This window comes from Tachyglossus aculeatus, chromosome X3 (genome assembly GCF_015852505.1).
Source record: "Tachyglossus aculeatus isolate mTacAcu1 chromosome X3, mTacAcu1.pri, whole genome shotgun sequence".
NCBI lineage: Eukaryota > Metazoa > Chordata > Mammalia > Monotremata > Tachyglossidae > Tachyglossus > Tachyglossus aculeatus.
Window position 1 is genome coordinate 31,018,665 of NC_052099.1, and position 24,485 is coordinate 31,043,149.

Below are 24,485 nucleotides of genomic sequence, written 5' to 3' on the forward strand. Positions count from 1 at the left end.
GTGCCTCTTTAAGAGGCAATAGTGTGAGGGAGGAAGGAAATGTAACTCCACCGGTAGAATCAGGGTTTTCCCTCCCCAGTACATTCCCCAGCGCCATTTGGCTACACCCATTTGGGATTCCCTTGCCACTTTCTTGGCCACACGAGCCAACTCCAAATCCCTCTCTGGCCAACTGGGGGGTTGGTATGGGCAACACATACTCTGACGGGCTCCTTCTGCCCCTTGCAGAGGGGGCAGCAGGGGAGAGGGAGATGGAAAGGGTTTTTTATGGTATTCGTTAAGCGCTTACTAGGTTTCAGGCACTGTACTAAGCGCTGGGTAGATACAAGGGAATCAGGTTGGACACAGTTCCTGTCCCCTATAGGGTTCACAGTCTTTAGAACAGTGCTTGGCATGTAGTAAGTGCCTACCTTACGCTGCTGAGAAGCAATCTGGCTCAGTGGGAAGAGCCTGGGCTTTGGAGTCAGAGGTCATGGGTTCAAATCCCAGCTCTGCCAATTAGCTGTGTGACTTTGGGCAAGTCACTTCACTTCTCTGTGCCTCAGTTCCCTCATCTTGAAAATGGGGCTGAAGACCGTGAGCTCCCCATGGGACAACCTGATCACCTTGCATCCTCCTCAGCGTTTAGAACAGTGCTTGGCACATAGTACGCGCTTAGTAAATGTCATTATTATTATTATTAACAAATGCCATAATTATTATTATTTTACAGATGATGGAACTGAGGCACAGAGATGTGAAGTGACTTGCCCAAGATCACACAGCAGACAAGTGGCGGAGCCGGGATTGAAACCCAGCTCTTTTTGACTCCCGTGCTCTATCCACTAGGCCTCCCGTGTCTTTAGTCCCAATCATCCTGGAAGCATCTCCCCCAGGCATAAAGACATTCCTCATGGGGAAACTGAGGCCCTTAAGAAGCCACAGTTCTGCCCTGAGTCAACTGCGAACGACCCTGTGATGATGACGGGGAGACGCAGGAAGTCCGACTCCAGCTTCCTCCCAAAATAGAAACATAAAATCAAAACAAGGCAGGCAACTCCTTACAACCTTGTTGCTCAAAGCTGTAAACTGATTGGGAAATGCCCCGAAGGCAGGAGGAAATACCAGGACAGAAGGGGAGGGAGGTCAGGGCTAGTGAGGTAGATTTGGGGATTACCCATGAAGAAGTGGGAATTGTATTGTGCTCTCCCAAGCGCTTAGTATAGTTAGTGCTCTGTGCACAATAAGTGCTCAATAAATACCTTTGATTCATTAATCGATTGTTGCTTGTCGGAGCACCCAAGGGAGTGGGTGTAGATGGAGAAAAGAAGGGGTCCCAGAACTGACCCCCACAGTTAGTGAGTGAGAGGCAGAAAAAGACTGGTGAAACGGAATGAGAAGGAGCTGGACAGAGAATAATAATAATAATAATAATGATGGCATTTATTAAGTGCTTACTATGTGCAAGGCACTGTTCTAAACACTGGGGAGGTTACAAGGTGATCAGGTTGTCCCACAGGGGACTCACAGTCTTAATCCCCATTTTACAGATGAGGTAACTGAGGCCCAGAGAAGTTAAGTGACTTGCCCGAAGTCACACAGCTGACAATTGGCAGAGCAGGGATTTGAACCCATGACCTCTGACTCCAAAGCCCGTGCTCTTTACACTGAGCCACGCTGCTTCTCTCTAATAATAATAATAATAATAATGATGGTATTTGTTAAGTGCTTACTATGTGCAAAGCGCTGGGGTAGATACAAGGTGATCAAGGTTGTCCCACGTGGGGCTCACAGTCTTAATCCTCATTTTCCAGATGAGGGAACTGAGGCACAGAGAATAATAATAATAATGTTGGTATTTGTTAAGCGCTTACTATGTGCAAAGCACTGTTCTAAGCGCTGGGGGAGATACAAGGTGATTAGGTTGTCCCACGAGGGGCTCACAGTCTTCATCCCCATTTTCCAGATGAGGGAACTGAGGCACAGAGAAGTGAAGTGACTTGCCCAAAGTCACGCAGCTGACAAGTGGCAGAGCCAGGATTTGAACCCACGGCCTCTGACTCCAAAGCCCGTGCTCTTTCCACTGAGCCACGCTGCTTCTCTAAAAGACCACCACCGTTGTTTAGTTGTCCCTGTCCCCAGGGGGCTTAGTCCAGTGCTCTGCACAGAGTAAGCGCTCAATAAATTCTCCGAGGATTAAGCGTTTGGGAGAGCACAATAGAACAGAGTCGGGAGACACGGTCCTGGCCCACATTCCCTGATTATATATCTATAATTCTATTTACCTATTTTGCTTATTCTATTTTTTTTATTTTGTTAATATGTTTTGTTCTGTTGCCTGTCTCCCCCTTCTAGACTGTGAACCCGCTGTTGGGTAGGGACCGTCTCTAGATGTTGCCGACTTGGACTTCCCAAGCGCTTAGTACAGTGCTCTGCACACAGTAAGCGCTCAATAAATACGATTGAATGAATGAATAAATACGATTGATTGATTGATTGACAGGGATGGAGACCTGGGGCCACGTATCCGCTTCTTGAACCTGGGGAGGACACCAAACTGATCCTGTCCTGGCTTCTACAGGAGAATCTGGGCCGTCCTGGACACTATTAAAATAACACCGGTGAGAAACACATGGGAGTTCTATTTCACGCAGGCTTGATGCCAATTTCTCTCCTCGAGTTTCACATGCCTCAACAGGCTACGCTCAGTCTATTCTAGAGCCGGAGAAGAATATGGGATCTACTTTCTGCATGTGGCTAGCCCAGGGACTCAACGCCTGCGTGCTTGGCCTCGGGGTGGGAGCCAAGAGGCCAAGGATTGGGGGGATCCTTACGGATAAACTCGGACACGCGCTCCTCTTAGGCATGCTAACCCTCCTCCAGCATGATTCTGCCGATGCCGTGGCTCTTAGACTCAGTGGAAAGAGCCCGGGCTTTGGAGTCGGAGGTCGTGGGTTCAAACCCCGGCTCCACCCATCGCCAGCTGTGTGACTTTGGGCAAATCACTTCACTTCTCTGGGCCTCAGTTCCCTCATCTGGAAAATGGGGATTAAGACTGTGAGCCCCCCGTGGGACAACCTGATCACCTTGTAACCCTCCCCCCCCTACCCAGTGCTTAGAACAGTGGTTTGCACATAGTAAGCGCTTAATAAATGCCATCATCATTGTTGTTATTATTATTATTATTAGGCACAGCTACAGATACGCCTGGGTTTCAGACCCATCTTAGACCCATCTGGGAGTCAGAGGTCGTGGGTTCTAATCTCGGCTGTCCCCTATGTCTGTCTTAGGCCTTCCCAGACTAAGCCCCTTCCTTCCTCTCCCCCTCGACCCCCTCTCCATCCCCCCATCTTACCTCCTTCCCTTCCCCACAGCACCTGTGTATATGTATATATGTTTGTACATATTTATTACTCTATTTATTTATTTATTTATTTATTTATTTTGCTTGTCCATAGCTATTCTATTTATTTTATTTTGTTAGTATGTTTGGTTTTGTTCTCTGTTTCCCCCTTTTAGACTGTGAGCCCACTGTTGGGTAGGGACTGTCTCTATATGTTGCCAATTTGTACTTCCCAAGCGCTTAGTACAGTGCTCTGCACATAGTAAGCGCTCAATAAATACGATTGATGATGAGGATGATGATGTGTGACCTTGGGCAAGTCACTTTACTTCTCTGCACCTAGATGACCTCATCTGTAAAATGGGGATGAAGGCTGTGGGCCCTATGTGGGTCAGGGACAGTGTCCGACCTGATTACCTTGTATCGACCCCAGTTCTTAGAACAGTGCTGGGCATATAGTAAGCGCTTACCAAATACCACAATTTTTATGTGGTGTCAGCTCTGTGACTTAACCCCCAAATTCCTCTGCTCCTCCTCCCCTCCCCATCATCCTGATTCCCTCCCTCTGCTCTACCCCCCTCCCCACTCCACAGCACTTGTGAATATATGTACACATTTATTATCCTATTTATGTTATGAATGTGCCTATATCTGTAATTCTATATATTTATTTTGCCTATCTACTTGCTTTGTTTTGTCATCTGTCTCCCCCCTTCTAGACTGTGAGCCCATTGTTGGGTTGGGGTTGTCTCTATCTGTTGCCAAATTGTACTTTCCAAGCGCTTAGTATGGTGTTCTGCACACAGTAAGCGCTCAATAAATACGATTGAATGAACGAATGAATCTGAGGTGGAGATCCAGAAAGTTTAGGAAGGGGCAGTGCGATTCCTACTTACCTTGTCTGCTTCTATAATAATAATAATAATAATAATAATAATAATAATAATAATAATGCCATTTGTTAAGCACTTACAATGAGCAAAGCAAGGTTCTAAGCGATGGGGAGGTTACAAGTTACCTCATCTGTAAAATGGGGATTGGGACTGTGGGCCCCACGTGGGACACCCTGATCACCTTGTGAACTCCCCAGCGATTAGAACAGTGCTTTTCACTAGTAAGCGCTTAATAAATACAATGCCTTTTGGAGTCAGTTCTCCAGGAAACATGGCAGTGGTTACTTTACAGTCCTGGGGTAGGAGGAAGCTGGCACAGGGTGAGAGAGTCTGTTTGGCCTGTCAATCTTGCCCAGGTGTTATCCTGGCATCTTCTGTTCACACCCTGGTCAACCGTGTGTTTTCTCATCCTCCTTCAACACAGAGAGCACTGGAGTTCCCACAGACAAGAGACGAGGAGGAGACACATCTGAAGAGCGTTGCATCAGGTATATTCCAAAATTAACCTGGAAAGCGAAGAAAAATGAGCCGGATTAAATTCAAGAACAATGCTCTCAACTTTTGAGGGCCCGGACTTCAAATGGACCGGAGGGTAGGCGTTCAATCAGCCCTACTGATTCATCGATTGAGACGCTAGATAGACTCAGAAGCTCAGATCTGACACAGTAGAGAGTCGATCTATGCTGATGAAACCTTTTCACCTCATCTGATCAAATAAAATCCTGGCAACCTGGGTTCTAATCCTGGCTCTGCCAATTGTTTGCTAGGTGTGACAAGCCACTTAACTATTTTGTGCTTCAGTTTCTTCAACTCTAAAACAGGGATTAAATATCAGTTCTCCTTCCTACTTAGATTATAAACTCCACGTAGGCCAGGGACTGTGTCCAACTTGATTATAATATAATAATAATGGCATTTATTAAGCGCTTACTATGTACAAAGCACTGTTCTAAGCGCTGGGGAGGTTACAATGTGATCAGATTGTCCCACGGGGGTCTCACAGTTTATTAACAGTTGATTAACTTGTCTCTACCCCAGTGCTTAGAACAGTGCTTGACAGATAGTAATCACTTAATAAAATAATAATGATAATAATAATAACAACAACAATTCTCTGGATGGTCGTGCTGAAGTGGCCTCATCAAAATAGTGGGCTAGCCACACTGACAACTCTAAGCTTGTCCTTTTAACTGTAAGCTCATTGTGAGGAGGGAAGGTGTCTACCAACCTTGATGGATTATACTTTCTGAAGCGCTTAGTATAGTGCTCTACACACAGTGAGTACTGGGGGCACTAGATGGGGAGATCGGAGTCAAGAGATGTCTGCTACAGTTCAGGTGGAAGAGAACCACAGCCCTGGCTCTGGCTGTATGGTGATAAGGAAGAGGAAGGGCTGGGTTTGGGAGATGTGTGGGGAAAACAAAAAAAAGATGCGTTACTTCAAACAGTCCCTTCTACACAAAGCTTATTGTTGTGCTGTACTCTCCCAAGTGCTTAGTACAGTGCTCTGAAAGCGCTCAATAAATACGATTGATTGGTAAACACTCCAGGCTTTTAGCGTCCCAGTTACCTTTCTGTCTCGACTGGCAGATAGAGTCTGGAAAACGTCTTTGTTTCCCTGTCCGTTTCCTTGATCAATGCAAATCATTTGGCACCTGTGACATGGGCCCAAAACCTAAAGCGAGGGGAGAAGCGACATGATGAAAACTCCTCAGTCTTGAATTCAATCTATTTACCGAGCGCTTTACAATGGGCAGAGCCCCATTTTAAGCACTTGGCAGAGTACAATATAACGACAGAACAGTCACATTCTGTTTCCGATACATCAACCAATCAATATTTTTATTGAGAGCTACTGGGTGCAGAGCACTGTACTAAGTGCTTGGGATAGTACAGTACGATAAAGTTAGTAGACCTGATTCCTGCGCACAAGGAGCTTACAGTCTATGGAGCTTAAAGTCATTGGAATGACATGACAAACTTTCCCCTTCCTTGCATTCCAAAAGATAAAGCCTACCATCCTTTTATTATTATTATTATTATTGTTAATAATAATAATAATGTTGGTATTTGCTAAGCCTTACTATGTGCCAAGCACTGTTCTAAGTGCTGGGATAGATACAAGGTAATCAGGTTGTTTTACGTGGGGCTTACAGACTTCATCCCCATTTCACAGATGAGGGAACTGAGGTCCAGAGAGGTGAAGTTACTTGCCCAAAGTCACACAGCTGACAAGTGGCAGAGCTGGGATTTGAACCCACGACCTCTGACTCCAAAGCCCGGGCTCTTTCCACTGACCCACGCTGCTTCCCCTTTTAGACATGTCAGAGGGCTCAGGTTTTTTCAGGTAGAAATCTTGACATACAGAAAATATGTTTTTCCTAATTCGAAATGATAATAATAATTGTGTTATTTATTAAGCACTTAGTACAGGCCAAGCACTGTACTACGCTCTGGGATAGGTACACCATAATCAGGTTTAGCATAATCCCTTTGTCCCATCAGGCTCATAGTCTCAGTAGGAGGGAGAACAGACATTTAACCTCCATTTACAGATGAGGAAACCGAGGCAGCGAATCAAGTGTCCAAGGTCATACTGCACTGAGGGGCAGAGCTGATATCAGAACCCAGGTCTTCTGATTTCCATGCCCGTGGTTTTTCCACTAGACTGTAAATTTGTTGTGGGCAGGGAATGCTTCTGCTAATTCCGTTGTACTGAGCTCTCCCAAGTGCAGTGTTCTGCACATAATAAACTTTCAATAAATACAACTGATCGATTGATTGAGGAAGGGATGTACCATACCTGTAAATGTAGAGTGCCAATGCGAACCTCTGCCCACATCTCTTCTTCAAAAGCCTCGGTTCCATTGATAACAATGTTGGCCCGGAAGCGAGAGATGAGTTCCTTTATTTCAAATAATTCTTCACTCCGGTTCTCCACTCTGCCCAAGATAAACCCGAAGGAGAAATGTACGAATTGCACTATAGTAATTAGGGCCATCCCCAGAAGCGCGGATTAGAGCATAGAGTGCGCAAAACACACAACCAAGCCCGGGCTGAAATCCGGAGAATAATTCCGAACCTGTGCCTGACCCTCAAGCGACCCCATACGAAAGACAAGCTCATAGAGCCAGCATGGTAGTTGCAATATAAATCAGAACTGGAAGACAAAATAATAATAACAATAGCAATGGTTTTTGTTACGCACTTACTATGTGCCGGGCACTGTATTAAACGCTGGTGTAGATAAAAGATATTCAGGTTGTACACAGTCCCAGTCCCATGTAAAACGTGTAAAAAGTCGATCCTTTCACATTCTGTGTTGTACTGAACTGTAACTACTCTTGGGATGAGAATTTTCCTCAGTTTTCACTATCAGAGTTAAGGCCAGCTCTCTCCATTTTACCTGTTTTGCCTATTTTCCCCCTCTAGACTGTAAGCTCGTAGTTGGCAGGGAATATGCCTCTCTTCACCCTCAAAGCTCTCCAAAATCCCACCACCTCCCATCAGCCTTCCCTGATTGATTCCCATCAGCCCAAATCATATCAGCCACACTGACGCTCAGAGAAGTGAAGTCACTTGCCCGAGGTCACACAGCCGTCAAGTGGCGGAGCCGGGATTAGAACTCCTGACCTTCTGATACCCAGGTCTGTGCTCTATCAACTATGTCAGGCTGCTTTTCCCACTATCCTACACACGGAGTGATGATCCGGTCGAGGGGAAGGGCAGGGAATCGCTTACCTGTTGTTTAACTGCTGCTGAAGTTCCCAAATACTTGCGGTGTTTATCAAGAGATATTGAGCTTGATTTACCAGAGAAAGCGAGGCCGCTGGGCTTGACGACAGTTCTAAAACAATCCAGTAACTCCAACGTTAGGCCAAATTCCATGGGCAGAAGTGGGGTCCTACAGTTCTTTTAGTGAATTCAGTTGTATCGTACTCTCGCAAGCACTTAGTACAGTGCTCTGTATGTAGTAAAAGCTCAATAGTTACCACTGATTGATTGATTGACTAAAGCCCACAGAATTTGGAAAGCAGCTGACCTCCCTCCTCCGGGATGGGAATACTTGTTGGCCAGGTGGACTTTAGCTTCCTCTAGAGAAAATAATGCCTCAAAATAAGGGGCAGTTTATTGTTTTAGAATGGACTTCAGACCTTGCTAATCTTATTGTAATCCTATTGGCCGCTCCCAGGGTTTTAGTGAATAATAATAATAATAATTGGCATTTTTTAAGCGCTTACTATGTGCAAAGCACTGTTCTAAGTGAAATGTCCAGTACAATACATACCATTGATTCACCGATTCTATCTTCAGCGTTCAATTACTTTTGCTTTGATGGTTCTCAGATTATTTATAGAATTGTCTTTATTTTCAATTATTTGCTCAGCTGTTTCCTCTCTAGGCTGTAAACTCGTTGTGGGCAGGGAATGTATCTCTTTACTGTTTTATTGTAGTCTCCCAAGTGCTTAGTACAGTGTGTTGCACACAGTGAAGCGCTCGATAAATACAATTGAATGAGTGAATCCTGAGGTATCTGAATGCCTTCCAGTTTTATCATTGCTGTTCCTCTGAATTTCACTCTCCCGTAAACCACTGTGGTCATCCTTTGCCTCCCCCTTTAGATTGTAAATTACTCGAGGCCATGGATTGTGGAAGACTCGATTGATTACTGATCCTGTGGGACTCTCCCAAACACTTAGTACAGTGACTAGCAAACAATAGGTGCTTGATAAATGATATTGATTAGGAGAGGGACTCTCCTCTTTTTTAATGGCATTGTTAAATAATCATAATAATGATGATGGTATTTATGAAGGGCTTACTATGTGCCAAGCACTGTTCTAAGCACTGGGGTAGATATAAGGTAATCAGGTTGTCCCACATGGGGCTCAAAGTCTTAATCCCCATTTTACAGATGAGGTAACTGAGGCACAGAGAACTTAAGTGACTTGCCCAAAGTCACACAGCTGACAAGTGGCAGAGCCGGGATTAGAACCCTCAACCTCTGACTTCCAAGCCCGGGCTCCTTCTACTAAGCCACGCTGCTTCTCACTAAGCCGCACTGCTTCTCAAGTTAAAGTTAAATGCTTACTGCGTGTCAAGCACTGTTCTAAGCACTGAGATAGAGTCAAGGTAACCAGGTCAGACTCTGTCCCTTGTCCCACACATGAGACTCACAATCTAAGTAGGAGGGAGAACAGGTAAAAATCTCCACTTTACAATTGAGGAAACTGAGACAGAGAGAAATCGAACGACTTGCCCACGGTCACACGGCAGAGGAGTCATTGGAGCCGGGATTCAAACCCAGGTCCATTATTTTCACTCGGCATCACTGCTTCTTAAGGATGTCTTCAAGAGAAGCTACAGAAGCCCTGTGGCCTAATGGAAAGAGCACAGAATCAGGGCAGCTTTGCCCCTTGCCTCCTGTGTGACCTACGGGAAGTCAAAAGTCACTTACAATCTCTGAGTCTCAGCTTCCTCATCTGTAAAATGGGGATGCATTCTCCCTCCCCTCTAGACTGTGAGCCCAGTGTGAGGCACGGTATTATCCCGTATCTACCCCAGCACTTAGCACACAGCAAGTGCTTAACAAATCTGAAAAAAATGAAAATAGTGTTTATCATTATTATCATTATTACTAGAGTCCTATTTATCTGGCACGGATTGATAGCCGTTCAGCCTAGCATATTTTAAGGGAATAACTGTCAAGTAGTTATGGAAAGCAAGATGAACTGGGCTGCTTCACCACAAGAGCACATTTTCCCCATGAATTAGTTTTTTGATGCCACAACTCTAGTGTGAAAGGCCCACAATGCGTAGTTCTATTTCCTGAGTCTGGGTTTTCATTTCCTAAGTCCTGGGATAATCAGATATACCTTTAACTTGTTTCTTATTTGCAGTTCTTCTGAAATCCGAACTTTGCTTGGTCAAGCGGCATTGGCGCCCAAAAAACTCAGTCAACCAGTCTGCAATTTCTTCTCCACAGTCGTAAGTGTTCACCCTGACAGGAGAGAGAGAGCAAACAGAACACAAATTACACATCATCTGTAACGGTTAAGGGGACGTCCCATTTCCGTCGACAACAATCGAGAACGGCTCACGGTCTCAACTGCTCAGAATCGTCAGGAGTCTACTGTGTCAGAGCTGTAGCGAAAACATTGAAAAGCCGAATTGTACACCATTGGATACTGGGGATGCTTTTATATGGTCAGTCAGGAGGGGACTTGAGACTGGAATGACTCAGAAAAACATGGGAGGGGGCTCGGTGGATGAAAGAAAAGTAACAGCTGAAAAATGTTACAGGGACAAACACAGAGAAGGTACAGACAGACAAGAGGGGAAGTCGAAAATGCAAGGATCAATCGATCATATTTACTAATATTAATAATGTTAAGGTTGTGAGACCCACATGGGACACGGACTGGGTCCGACATTATCGTGCTTAGTACAGTGCCTGGCATATGGGAGTGCTTAACAAATATCATATAAAAAATACAGGAAGAGTCGGGGGGAAGGGGAGAGAAAGAGAGGGGGAGAGAGACGCAGAGAGATAATAAGAGGGAAAGGAAGAGGGAGAAGGCAAGAAGATCACCCAAGAAAATATCCACCGACATTGAGCCCGGAGGGTCAGCTCTGAAAGGGGCCATGACTGCATCATGCAGAGTGGAGTTTCTCAGAGGAAAACTGGCCTCCTGGTTGCCCAGTAATCACTGCAGCTGGGATGGAGCTACTTAAGATCCCTTCCCAAACCCTAACAGAGTAAACCTCCTTTCCTAGGCAAGTGAGCAGATGCGAGCCAACAATTTTAGGGATCTTGGAGTATTCTTCCTCTGCAGCCTTATCACAGTAATAGGTCTTCCAGGCACTCCTGGTGGGAGTTGGAATTGTTCCTTACATCCTGTGTGTGCATAACGTAGAGTCTCTTACCTATCTCCGCAGACTTTTCTTTGACAAATCTGATTCCCTACTCCACTCTCCCTCTCTAGAGGAACGGTGATCGGTTCCATCCCTTCAGGATTAAAAAGAAAAAAAGACAAATGGGTGGCTGAGTGCTTAGTACGGTGCTCTGCACACAGTAAGGGCTCAATAAATACCATTGATGATGAGGATGATGAGAGTCTCATCAATCACTACTATTTATTCATTCCTTCCTTCATTCAGTTGTATTTATTGAGCACTTACTATGTGCAAAGAAGTGTTCTAAGTGGTTGGGAGACTATTTTTAAATAGTGTTTATTAAGTGTTTATTATGTGTCAAGCACTGTACTAGGGCTGGGATAGACCCAAGATAATCAGGTTGGACATAATCCCTGTCCCTCACTGTGCTCACAGTCTAAGTAGGAAGGAGTACAATTCTAATCCCCTTTCCACAGATGAGGTAAATGAGACATAGAGAAGTGATTTGCCCAAGGTCACACAGCAAATAAGTGGCAGAGGTGGGATAAGAACCCAAGTCCTCTGACTCCCACCCACTGTGGGGAGGGCATTGTATTATAATAATAATAATAATAATTATGGCATTTGTTAAGCACTTGCTATGTGTCAAGCACTGTTCTAAGCGCTGGAGTCCCTACAGGGTACTCAGGTTGTCCCACGTGGGGCTCAGAGCTTTAATCTCCATTTTACAGATGAGGTAACTGAGGATCAGAGAAGCTGAATGGCTTGCCCAAGGGTACGCGGTGGAGCCGGGATTAGAACCCACTTCCTCTGACTCCCAAGCCCGGGCTCTTTCCATTAAGCCACGCTGCTCCTCTGTATCATGTATTTGGAAGTAAAATACCCAGTCTCTGCCCTCAGAGGAATTTCAAATCTGATGGGGAGAAGGTAAGGCTCATTTACCTTCTGCTTTGAGGACCATGATGTCTTGCTTCAGGTCAATTGAAGGGCGTATGAGACACAGCCGAGGCTCCTGTTTCTGGCTCAGGCAAACTCCATTTTGGTTGACAATCATCCAGGTGCGATCATGCAGCAGTCCTCGATCTCCGACAGGCCACTGAGTAACCTGAGAAACCCCAAAATGAAAATCTGTCACGATAGCACGGACGTGTGTCACACGCAGTCTTCCCTAGCAGCCAGAGACTTTTCATCAACAATTTTAAAGTCTAGATGATGTCTTCTTTTCTCTTCTCACTCTAAGGTTGAAGAAATCTACAGTGTTTGGGTTTTTTTATGGTATCTGTCAGGCACTTACTAGGTGTTCTAAACTTTGGGGTAGACACAAGTTTGTTGGGTTGGAAACAGTCCCTGACAAGGGGCTCACAGTCTAAGTTGGAGGAAGGAGGATTTAATTCCCATTTTACAGATGAAGTAATTGAAGCACAGAGAAGTGAAGTGCTCAAGTTTCTCACTCCCTGGTTTCTTTCGCTGCTCACTATTAATTAGCCAGTTTAGGGATCAATCATCTACTCTAATACCATGATCTAAGACACATTTAAAAATAATCCTTAGCTTCGTGAAAACCTTAAATCTGAGATTCACTAAAACATTGACGGGTTCAAGGGAAAAATCTGGCTGAGATGCAGCCATGATTGCAATATTGATGTGTTCGGTGAAATCGTCTTGGACAAACAAAATAAAAAATTCCCACCTGAACAAGGAAAGATAAACAAGTAAGAGCTTTCCCAGAAGTTGTTTTTTCTAGGAAGCCTTGACACAGTTTAGGCTTGCAGCAGAATCATTCTGGAGCATTTATTAATCAGTGTATCAACAGTAATAATAATACTAATCAATCAATCAATCAATCAATCAATCGTATTTATTTAGCGCTGACTGTGTGCAGAGCACTGTACTAAGCGCTTGGGAAGTCCAAGTTGGCAACATATAGAGACAGTCCCTACCCAACAGTGGGCTCACAGTCTAAAAGGGGGAGACAGAGAACAAAACCAAACATACTAACAAAATAAAATAAATAGAATAGATAGGTACAAGTAAAATAAATAAATAAATAGAGTAATAAATACGTACAAACATATATACATATATACAGGTGCTGTGGGGAAGGGAAGGAGGTAAGATGAGGGGGATGGAGAGGGGGATGAGGAGGAGAGGAAGGAAGGGGCTCAGTCTGGGAAGGCCTCCTGGAGGAGGTGAGCTCTCAGTAGGGCCTTGGACCTATTATTATTATTATTATTATTATTACTAATAATAATAGATGTTTGTTAAGCACTTACTATGTGCCAAGCACTTTACTAAATACTGGAGTAGATACAAGATAACCGGAATGGACACAGTCCCCGTCCCACATAGGGCTCACAGTCAATCTCCATTTTACAGAAGAGGGAACTGAGGCCCAGAGAAGTGCAGTGACTTCCCCAAGGTCACACAGCAGACAAGTGGTGGAGAACCCAGTTCCTTCTCACTCCCAGGCCCGTGCTCTATCCACTAGGCCATGCTGCTTCCCTATTATCGAACCCCAGAGAGAGTTCAATTGATCACACACTGAGTAGAGTACGAAGAAGCGAAGAGCCGCGATCCCTCCTTACCTCAAACGCAGCGCAGGATTTGATCGGATAAATATAAATGTTGGTGACAGTGACCGGTTTGAGGAGGCCCCCTTGCCTCACTGCCTCTGAGGAAGCCAGGCTGCTCCTGTCTGACTCCATCTTGAGGATCCTCGTGTCACCGGCCAAACCACTCCCCAGCTCCAGATCTGAGGGGAGATCTTCTCGGGAAATGTCATTTGACTCTTTCCCGTTGGCACGTACATTCAAGGCTAAAGATCCCTTTGACCCGGAAGTCAGTTCTTGCAGGGTTGCTGGAGAGGGACTAATCGCGTTGGATTTCAGCAGCCTGGTCACTACGATGAACTTCAAAAAGGCTTGGGCGTCAGCCACCGTGGACATGTACCCAAACGATATTCTCACCGACCCCGTGGGCTGCCCGTCAACGATGTCCATATTATCTCCGCAGACGTGGCCAGCCTGACGACAAATGAAAAGAAAATTCATCCGTGTTAAAAAATACTGAGGGAAGGATGAATAGGCCATAGTGGACCCTCCGCTGTCAGCCCATGGGGCACAGGGGTGCGGACAATTTCCCCTACTTCCTTAAGGTACATGTTAAGCCCTTACTATGTGTCAAACACTGTTCTAACCACTGGGGTTAGAAAAGCCCAACATAGTCCCTGTTCCACACGGGGCTCACAGTATATGCAGAAGGGAGAGCAGGTATTGAGTCTCCATTTTTACAGTTGAGAAAACTGAGGCACAGAGAAGTGAAGTGACTTGTCCAAGGTCACACAGCAGACAAGTGGTGGAGCCAGAATTAGAACCCAGGTCCTTCTGATTCTCAAGCCCACGATTATCCACGAGTCTACGCTGCTTCTCTTTGTTGGTGAGCATTTTGACATGAAGAAAATGGAGAAATAAACTGGTTATTATTATTATTATGGTATTTGTTAAGCACTTACTATGTGCCACGCACTGTTCTAAGTGCTTAGGTAGATACAATGCAATCAAGTTGTCCCACTTGGGGCTCACAACATTAATCCCCATTTAACAGATGAGGCAACTGAGGCACAGAGAAATGAAGTGACTTGGCCAAGGTCACACAGCGGACAAGGGGTGGAGCCGGGACTAGAACCCATGACCTGTGACTCCCAAACCCGTGTTCTTGCCACTGGGCCATGCTGGTTCATAGGCACATGGACAACACTAGAAGAAAGAAAAAACCCCAAAAAAACAGATTTCTCCAGTGAAGTATTTTTTTTCAACAGGGTTTGCTGCACTAAGTGCAAAAAAGAAGCAAATCAAGTCATTTATTTTTTTCCCAAATTAAACCAATTTTTATTTTAAATCTACCAGTGCAACAGCACCAACAAAGAGCCTGTTTGGAATAAACCAAGTCTTTCCTGACCTGCAGAATTGCCAGAAATAAGCAGTCAGGGCTCTTCTCACCCCAAGATCTCCCTTTCCCCTTTCTGATCGCTCGATCAATCAATTGTATTTATTGAATGGTCACTCTACACATTACACTGTTCCAACTGCTTAGGAGAGCACCATAGAGTGGGTAGAGCTGACCTCTGTATTCAAGGTGCTTACAATCTAGTGGACCTCCGTGATAATAATAATAATGGCATTGTCCTAAGCGCTAGGGTAGAAGCAATTCAATTAAGTCGGACACAGCCCCTGGAGTTCGCAGTCTAAGTAGGAGGGAGAAAAGATATGGAAACCCCATTCTGCCGATGAAGAAACCAAAGCATTCATTCATTCATTCATTCAATGATATTTATTGAGCGCTTACTGTGTGCAGAGCACTGTACTAAGCGCTTGGAAAGTACAAGTTGGCAACCCATAGAGACGGTTCCTACCCAACAATGGGCTCACAGTATAGAAGGGGGAGACAGACAACAAAACAAAACATGGCAGCATCACTAGACTAGGGGTTTTGTACCTAATAAAAAAAGTTGGCTAACCTAAAAAGTCTACCAAGACCCTGAGATTACTCCTCAGTGATATGGCAGTGAGAAGCAGCGTGGCTGAGTGGAAAGAGCACGGGCTTGGCAGTCAGAGGTCTTGGGTTCTAATCCCAACTCTGCCACATGTCTGCTGTGTGACCTTGGGCAAGTCACTTAACTTCTCTGGGCCTCAGTGACCTCATCTGCAAAATGGGGACCAAGACCGTGAGCCCCACGTGGGACAACCTGATCCCCTTGTTTTCCCCCCAGCACTTACAGAAGTGAGTGACTTGCCCAGGGTCACACACCAGATAAGCGGCAGAACTGGGGTTTTTAGAAGAAGGTAGGTCCTCTGCCTCTCGGGCCTGTGCTTTGTCCACCATCTTCGGCCTTTAACTGACCCGTGCCTCTGTCCACACCCACCTGAAGGTTTCTCTTGATGGTTTCGTTGCTCATCTCCAGATGCTGCTGGCAGGCCCCAGTGTTACAGAAACAGCCCGTCCGGAGATGGATGTTGTGGAGACTGGCCATTTTATCCACCTGTGGATTCGAGACGGCGAAAATAAGGACGTCAAGAACTGGAGGGCCTGTTTAAATCGTTTTTCCAGTAAGTCAATCACATTTATTTCGCCTTACTGTGTGTAGAGCACTGTAAGTGCTAGGGAGAGTAAAACAGAATATAATAATAATAATAATGATGGTATTTGTTAAGCTCTTACTATGTGCAAAGCACTGTTCTAAGTGCTGGGGTAGAGACAAGGTGATCAGGTTGTCCCATATGGGGCTCACAGTCTTAATCCCCATTTTACAGATGGGTAACTAAGGCCCAGAGAAGTTAAGTGACTTGCCCAAAGTCACATAGCTGACAAGTGGAGGAGCCGGGATTAGAACCCGCGACCTCTGACTCCCAAGCCCGGCTCTTTCCACTGAACCACAAGATACATTCCCTGCCCAGCGATTACCTGATTACCTGGGAATAGCCAATGACATAGCCGTTTTCGTCCAGAACATTGAAATTGATGATGGGGCCCTGGGTATCGGGATTGTCGAATTTTGTGTCACTGTAAACGCGAACCACGGGGGCTCCGTTCGGGTAGCGGAGGGAAGCCAAGACTGTGTAGGTGTAGCGAGTCAACGTGAACGTGTGCTGCTTAATCTTCTCCATCCCCCCTGCAACGCAAAATATAATAATAATAATAATAATGTTGGTATTTGTTAAGCGCTTACTACATGCAAAGCACTGTTCTAAGCGCTGGGGGGAACACAAGGAGATGAGGTTGTCCCATGTGGGGCTCACAGTCTTAATCCCCATTTTACAGATGAGGGAACTGAGGCACAGAGAAGTGAAGTGACTTGCCCAAGGTCACACAGCAGACATGTGGGGGAGCCGGGATTCGGACCCACGACCTGACTCCCAAGCCCGCACTCTTTCCACTGAGCCACGCTGCTTCACTGCTTTCATTAATGAAAATCATTCATTAGTAATAATAATGGCATTTATTAAGCGCTTACTATGTGCAAAGCACTGTTCTAAGCTCTGGGGAGGGTACAAGGTGATCAGGTTGTTGTATTGATTGAGCCCTGACTGTGTGCAAAGCACTGTACTTGCTTGCGAGCATACAGCAATAAACAGACAAATTCCCTGCCCACAGTGAGCTTGCAGTCTAGAGGAAGCTTACTAGAAGGATGCACACGGCCTAATTAATGATGGTATTTGTTAAGCGTTTACTTAACAAATAAAGTTAACAAAAGTAAAAGTAAAAGTAAAAGTAAACAAACAAATAAAATACTTAACTTTACTTACCCCACTGTTCTAAGCACCGGGGTAGATACAAGTAATTAGGTTGTTCCACATGGGACTCACAGTCTTAATCCCCATTTTACAGATGAGGTAACTGAGGCAGAGAGAAGTGAAGTGACTCGCCCAAAGTCACACAGCTGCCAAGTGGCGGAGCCAGGATTAGAACCCACGGCCTCTGACTCCCAAGCCCACGCTCTTTCCACTAAGCCACGTTGCTTCTCTTGGTCTAATGGAAAAAGCACGTGCCTGGGAGGACCCGGGTTCTAATCCTGACTCTACCACGTGTCTGCTGGGGGACCTTGGGCAAGTCACTTCACTGGACCTTAATATCCGCAGTGGTAAAATGGGGATTCAATACCTGTTCGCCCTCCGACTTAGACAGAGAGTCCCTCAGGGGCCCGGGACTGCATCCGACCTGATTATCTTGTATCTACCTTGGTGCTTAGTACAGTACCTGGCCCATAGTAAGCGCTGAACAAATACCACCGCAGTTAACTTCACCGTCAATGGTGTCTTCTTCAAATACAAAGGACAACTAATACTAAGAAGAACTATATATTTGGGGAATATGCAGAAGAGGTATAATAAGAGGTATAATCTCGGTCTTGGAGGAACTGAGAATGTAATAGGAAAGAAAGAGGGATAAACTAGTTTATAGGCAATAATTACATATGAGTGAGAGCAGGTACGAATATGGACATAAATAGAAGCAGCGTGGGTCAGTGGAAAGAGCCGGGTTTAGGAGTCAGAGGTCATGGGTTCTAATCCCGGCTCCGCCACTTGTCAGCTGTGTAACTTTGGTTAGGTCATTTAAATTCTCTGGGCCTCAGTTACCTCATCTGTAAAATGGGGATTAAGAATGTGAGCCCCATGTGGGACTACCTGATTACTGTGCATCCCCTCCAGTGCTTAGAACAGTGCTTGGCACATAGTAAACACTTAACCAAAAGCCATTATTATTATTATTATAGAACCTAAGACACACAACCAATCTCTCCATCACACAGACACATGACAGAAGTAATCTGCACCGGTAATAATAATGGTAATGATCACGATGGCATTTGTTAGGCACTTACTATGTGCCAGGCACTGTTCTAAGCACTGGGGTAGATACAGAATCCATGTCCCACCTGGGGCTCACAATCATAATCCCCATTTTACAGATGAGGTAACTGAGGCCCAGAGAGGTTACGTGGTTTGCCCGAGGTCACAAAGCAGCCAAGAGGCAGAGCTAGGATTAGAACACAGGTCCTTCTGACTGTCAGGTAAGTGCTCTATCCACTAGACAACACTGCTTCCCATCTGCTTCTCAATATAAATGTTAGAAGCCATCCACTCACCTGTGAGCGCTTCCAGAGTGTCAAACCCGTGCTTCAGTGCTATGATATCAAGGAAAGAAACTGTGCCATCTTCAAATCTATGGGTGGAAAAAAAAAAGGAAAAGAGAGGACTAAGTTAAACTGTTTGGATAAACTCCACATTTGCATTGCAGTGTGGGTGGATTTGATTGCTGGAAAACAAAAACAAAGCTGGTTTGTTATTCTGCTCCTGCTCCTAATCCAATTCCCTCTGCATCTGATGAATTCCCAAATATAATACTAATAACAGAATTCGTTAAGTGCTTGCTATGTGCCAGGCACTGTTCTAAGCGCTGGGGTAGATACAAGATAAACGGGTTGCACACAGTTCCAGTCCCACATTGGGCTCACAGTCTTAATCCCCATTTTACAGATGAGGGAACTGAGGCACAGAGAAGTGAAGTGTCTTTCCCAAAGTCATACAGCAGACAAGTGGCGGAGCCAGGTTTAGAACCCAGGTCCTCTTACTCTCAAAGCCTGTGCCCTTTCCACTAGGACATGCTGTTTCCCTAATTCTTTGACACAAACTTTACCTGAACTTTTAAAATGGTGTTTTTAATAGACTCTCTTTCACTTCCTTTTTTTTGGAATACGCCTTTCAGCCTCTCCCTAAGAATTACATTTTTTCATAGTTCCCATTTCTAAAATTAAATGTCCTTGTGTTGGCTTGGGGTTCTCTGTTCCCTTTTCCCTTCCTGCCTTCCGCCCCTCTCCCCCCCAAAAAATATTAAATATGATCAAATTGTGGCTATTACTGCAGATTAAGCTTGTTCATAATTATCTCCTGTGGCAGAAACCTGTCTATTCTGCTGAATATAGTTGAAACAAGGGAAGTGGCATAGCCTAATGGAAAGAGCATGGGACTGACAGTCAGGCCACCTGGGTTCTAATCCCTGAACAAGTCACTTCACTTTTTTTTTAATTTTTTAATAGCATTTATTAAGCGCTTACTATGTGCAAGGTGATCAGGTTGTCCCATGGAGGGCTCACAGTCTTAATCCCTATTTTACAGATGAGGCAACTGAGGCCCAGAGAAGTTAAGTGACTTGCCCAAAGTCACACAGCTGACAACAATTGGCGGAGCTGGGATTTGAATCCATGACCTCTGACTCCAAAACCCGGGCTCTTTCCACTGAGCCACGGTATGCCTCAGTTTCCTCATCCGTAAAAGGAGGTTAAATCACACCCCCTCCTACTTAGACTGTGAGTCCCTGTGTGGGACGGGTCTGTGTCCGACCTGATTATCCTCGGTCTACCCCAGCAGCTTAGAACAGTGTTTACCACATAGTCAGTGCTTAACAGACATCAGTAATATAGTTATTATTTTTATTATTATCCCAGCACCTAGTTCAGTGTTTGGCACAAAAGCAAGTGCTTTTAAGCACTATTAAAAAATGTGGCATAATGGATGCAGCACGGGCTTGCGAGTCAGAAGGTCATGGATTCTAATCCAGGCTCTGCCACTTGTCTGCTGTGTGGCTTTGGGCAAGTCACTTCACTGCTCTGTGTCTCAGTTACCTCATCTGTAAAATAAGAATTGAGACTTTGAGTCCCATCTGGGGCATGGACTATGCCTAATCCCATTTACTTGTAACCATCCCAGCGCTTAGTACAGTGCCTGGCACATAGTAAGCGCTTAACAAATATCACAATTATTATTATTATTACAGTGCCTGGCACACAGTGAGTGCTTAACAAATACCACAATTATTATTATCATTAAAAAAGTATATCATCACCCCTTTTTGGCTCTGGGACTAGTCATTTATTCTATCCAGAATCATTACCTGCCCTTCTCTCCCAGATGATTTTCTACCATCGCCAAGTGCGCTTAATACAGTGCTCTGCATCTAGGAAGCACTCGCTAAAGGCCACTGAGTGATTTGCATTCTACTTCAATCTCCTAGAGGGTGAAGATCAGGTCACTTTTATCTGGCCCAAAGCCTTGTTCATGGAGACATCAATCAATCAATTGTACTTATTGAGTGCTTATTCTATTCAGAGCGCTTTACTAAGCACACTTGGAGATGTTAGGAAATTATCAGGGAGAGAAAGACAGGTAACAGTTCTCGACAAGGAGTAATAATAATGATAATAATGGCATTTATTGTTACTATGTGCAAAGCACTGTTCTAAGCACTGGGGAGGTTACAAGGTGATCAGGTTGTCCCACATAGGGCTCACAGTCTTCATCCCCATTTTACAGATGAGGTAACTGAGGCACAGAGAAGTGAAGTGACTTGCCCAAAGTCACACAGCTGACAAGTAGCAGAGTCGGGATTTGAACCCATGACCTCTGACTCCAAAGCCTATGACATAACAGAGTTGGTAGACATGTTCCATGCCCACTGCGAGTTTCTCTAGACTGTAAGTTTGTTGTCTCCCTCTCCCCGTCTCCATCCCCACCATCTTACCTCCTTCCCTTCCCCACAGCACCTGTATATATGTATATATGTTTGTAATATTTATTACTCTATTTATTTATTTATTTGTTTTACTTGTACATATCTATTCTATTTATTTTATTTTGTTAGTATGTTTGGTTTTGTTCTCTGTCTCCCCCTTTTAGACTGTGAGCCCACTGTTGGGTAGGGACTGTCTCTATATGTTGCCAACTTGGACTTCCCAAGCGCTTAGTACAGTGCTCTGTACAAAGTAAGTGCTCAGTAAATACGATTGATTGATTGATTGATTGATTGTGGGCAGGGGATGTGTCTGTTTATTGTTACTTTGTACTCTTCCAAGTGCTTAGTTCAGCGCTCCGCACACAGTAAGCGCTCAATAAATACGACTGAATGAACGGATAAACATTACCTTTCTGCTACTGATTGGCGTGGGATGTAAAAGTCTTCTCCGGCCAAGTAGGCGGAAGCCGTCCCTCCGCCAAAGTAAGTTTTCCTCAGGAAGGGAGCTATTCGACTGTTCACCAGCAAAGCCCCTAAGCCAGTAGGGAATCCAAAAATCTTATAAAACGAGACGGGGACGAAGTCAGCCGGATGAGAGGTGAGGTCCAGCGGGGAAGTACTGACATAGCTGGCCGCATCCAGGAGCACAAACCACTCTCCCGGCTCGGTCATGGGAGAGAGATTTCCCGCCTTCACCTCCCGGATCCAGGAGAGAGGATATCTGGTCCCTGAAAAATTACTCTGAGCCGGATAGCAAAAGAGATGCGGAGTCTTGCAGCTGGGTTCTCTGGGACTGTCTCTCCTCTTCGCCATCAGCAGGATCTCCCTCGGATTCACGGGGGTGGAAACTACGTTTAAGGGGTCGGCGATCGCCCTAAGGCCCACCACGGAGGTGTGGCTGTCCGTCAGATAATGGAATCGACTCCCGGGGTGCTCTGAGGTTGTGGGATTCCAAGGGAAGGCTTCGCCCACCAGCTTCAACGCAGCTGTGCTCCCCGAGGTGAAAATGACAGTATAGTCCTCTGCGGTCGTGTTGAAGTGTTCTAGTATCCTGAAAATATTTATTTTATTTTGTTAGTATGTTTGGTTTTGTTCTCTGTCTCCCCTTTTTAGACTGTGAGCCCACTGTTGGGTAGGGACTGTCTCTATATGTTGCCAATTTGTACTTCCCAAGCGCTTAGTACAGTGCTCTGCACATAGTAAGCGCTCAATAAATACGATTGATGATGATGATGAAAGAAGAGGGGGCGGTTACTGAATCCACTGCCTGCTTGAGGATGTTCCCTTCCTCCGGGTCGTGGCTTTGGTTCCCGCTACAAATCATTTACGTGGGAAGCAGTGGGGCCTAGTGGAAAGAGGCCGGGCCTGAGAGGGCTTGGTACATATTAAGTGCTGAACAAGTACCATAATTACTATTATTATTATGATTAGTAATCAGTAGCATTAATTAGGCAAGTTTTTTTGAAAAACTTGAGAGGCAGAAGGCGTGGGTTCTAAACCCGGTTCTGCCACTTATCTGCTGCGTGAACTAGGGCAAGGCGCTTAATCAATCGATCGTATTTATTTAGCGCTTACTGTGTGCAGAGCACTGTACTAAGCGCTTGGGAAGTACAAGTTGGCAACATATAGAGACGGTCCCTACCCAACAGTGGGCTCACAGTCTAGAATGGCTCTGTGCCTCAGTTTCCTCATCTGTAAAATGGGGGTTAAGACTGTGAGCCCCACATGGGAAAACCTGTTGACGTTGTATCCTCCCCAGCGTTTAGCATAGTGCTTTGCACATAGTAAGCACTTAAATACCAAAATTATTATTATTATAGGCTACACAGCTTCTGGGTATAGTGAGAACAAGGTACAGTGAGTGAGTGAGTTTCCAACTGAAAACTACACTAAAACCACTTTCTGTCTTATCATTCCTTCCCCTTTATAAAGCCTAAATAGAACGATCAGTTATCCTTCCAACTCAGGCTTTCGGGTGAGTGAAAAAATCCGCTCTTTTATCTGGGAATTTTATAATTTCCTGTTATCTTTAAGTAGACTTTTTGTGCCCAATTAAAGGCATCTGCCAACCATCCCGCACGGCCTCAGAGAAAGGGCAAATTGATTAAATTAAATTGCCCAGATCATACAGGTTCAGAGTTCAGAAATTGTAATTCTAGCCTGTTCCATTTCTTCTCGGCACCTCGGAACCCTTCCGCGGTGGTTGATGATTCCGTCTGGGAATTCCCAAACAGATTTTGGAAATAGAAAACTTCAGTTTTCCACATGAGCCATCTATTTAGTTTACTTAAACAACGCCCCAATGCCACAATAAGGATATGTCAGCATTTTGCAAAAATAAGTGCAGATTGCCAACGTCCTTCAATTCACCCTTCCTTCTGCTCTGTCATATTCCCAGTGCCACAGAAAAGGGAGAAGCAGCGTGGTGTAGTGGGTGGCACACAGGCCTGGGATCTTTATGGTGGATTGTTTGCCTTAAAATGAAGAGTTAGGATGATTGGTGGAGGGTTTGGGGGTGAGGGGTTGTGTTCATAGCACTTCTGAGGTTGCTATAGGAAAGGAATGGGTTCTGTTCTCTCCGGGAGAAAAAACACAGAGTTGCCTGGCTCTTAGGCTTCCTCTAAGGGTCGGGATAAAAGTCGGGACCACGCTGCTTCTCCGTCCTTTTCTAGTGCTTAGTATAGTGCTCTGCGCACACAACTTCCATATACTCCTCGTATACACGGGAATATCTTCATAATTGTGCATAACTGGGACAGATGGGGGAATTCTGCGTATTTTTCACGTGCTTTTCTAATTCCTCAGTTGGGTCAGGCTCAGTACATAGGGTGGGAGACTTTGCAAGTCATTTCAAAAATGAAAGGGAAACTTCCATTTTATCTTCTGAAAGTAAAGGATAAGGACCTACTGTGGTAATAAATATTTATCGGTCACTAAGCATTCACTATCCAACATAGGACAGGGACTGTGTCCAACTCGATTTGTTTGTATCCACCCTAGAGCTTTGAATGGTGCCTGGCACATAGTAAGTGCTTAACAAATACCGTTATTATAATTATTATTGTCATTTGTAAATTACACACACACACGCACAGGGGAAGCAGTGTGGCTCAGTGGAAAGGGCACGGGCTTTGGAGTCAGAGGTCAGGGGTTCAAATCCCGGCTCCGCCAATTGTCGGCTGTGTGACTTTGGGCAAGTCACTTCACTTCTCTGGGCCTCAGTTCCCTCATCTGTAAAATGGGGATTAAGACTGTGAGCCCCACGTGGGCCAACCTGAGCCCCTTGTAACCTCCCCAGCGCTTAGAAC

At 45.1% G+C, this 24,485-nt stretch overlaps 1 protein-coding gene across 1 annotated transcript in view; it reads right to left on the bottom strand.

Annotated features, from left to right (window-relative positions):
• Positions 1 to 4,460: 4,460 nt before the first annotated feature.
• MOCOS (molybdenum cofactor sulfurase) overlaps positions 4,461 to 24,485 on the bottom strand; it is a 29,531-nt gene continuing 9,506 nt past the window's right edge. The window contains exons 4-15 of the mRNA XM_038770508.1: positions 21,587 to 22,228; positions 18,755 to 18,831; positions 16,581 to 16,780; positions 16,034 to 16,150; positions 13,698 to 14,135; positions 12,055 to 12,217; positions 11,143 to 11,224; positions 10,092 to 10,216; positions 7,957 to 8,062; positions 7,019 to 7,157; positions 5,786 to 5,890; positions 4,461 to 4,721 (exon numbers count right to left, since the gene is read on the bottom strand). Coding sequence (XP_038626436.1) covers positions 4,605 to 4,721; positions 5,786 to 5,890; positions 7,019 to 7,157; positions 7,957 to 8,062; positions 10,092 to 10,216; positions 11,143 to 11,224; positions 12,055 to 12,217; positions 13,698 to 14,135; positions 16,034 to 16,150; positions 16,581 to 16,780; positions 18,755 to 18,831; positions 21,587 to 22,228 — 2,311 coding nt within the window. The 3' untranslated portion in view covers positions 4,461 to 4,604. The remainder of the gene's footprint in view (positions 4,722 to 5,785; positions 5,891 to 7,018; positions 7,158 to 7,956; positions 8,063 to 10,091; positions 10,217 to 11,142; positions 11,225 to 12,054; positions 12,218 to 13,697; positions 14,136 to 16,033; positions 16,151 to 16,580; positions 16,781 to 18,754; positions 18,832 to 21,586; positions 22,229 to 24,485) is intronic.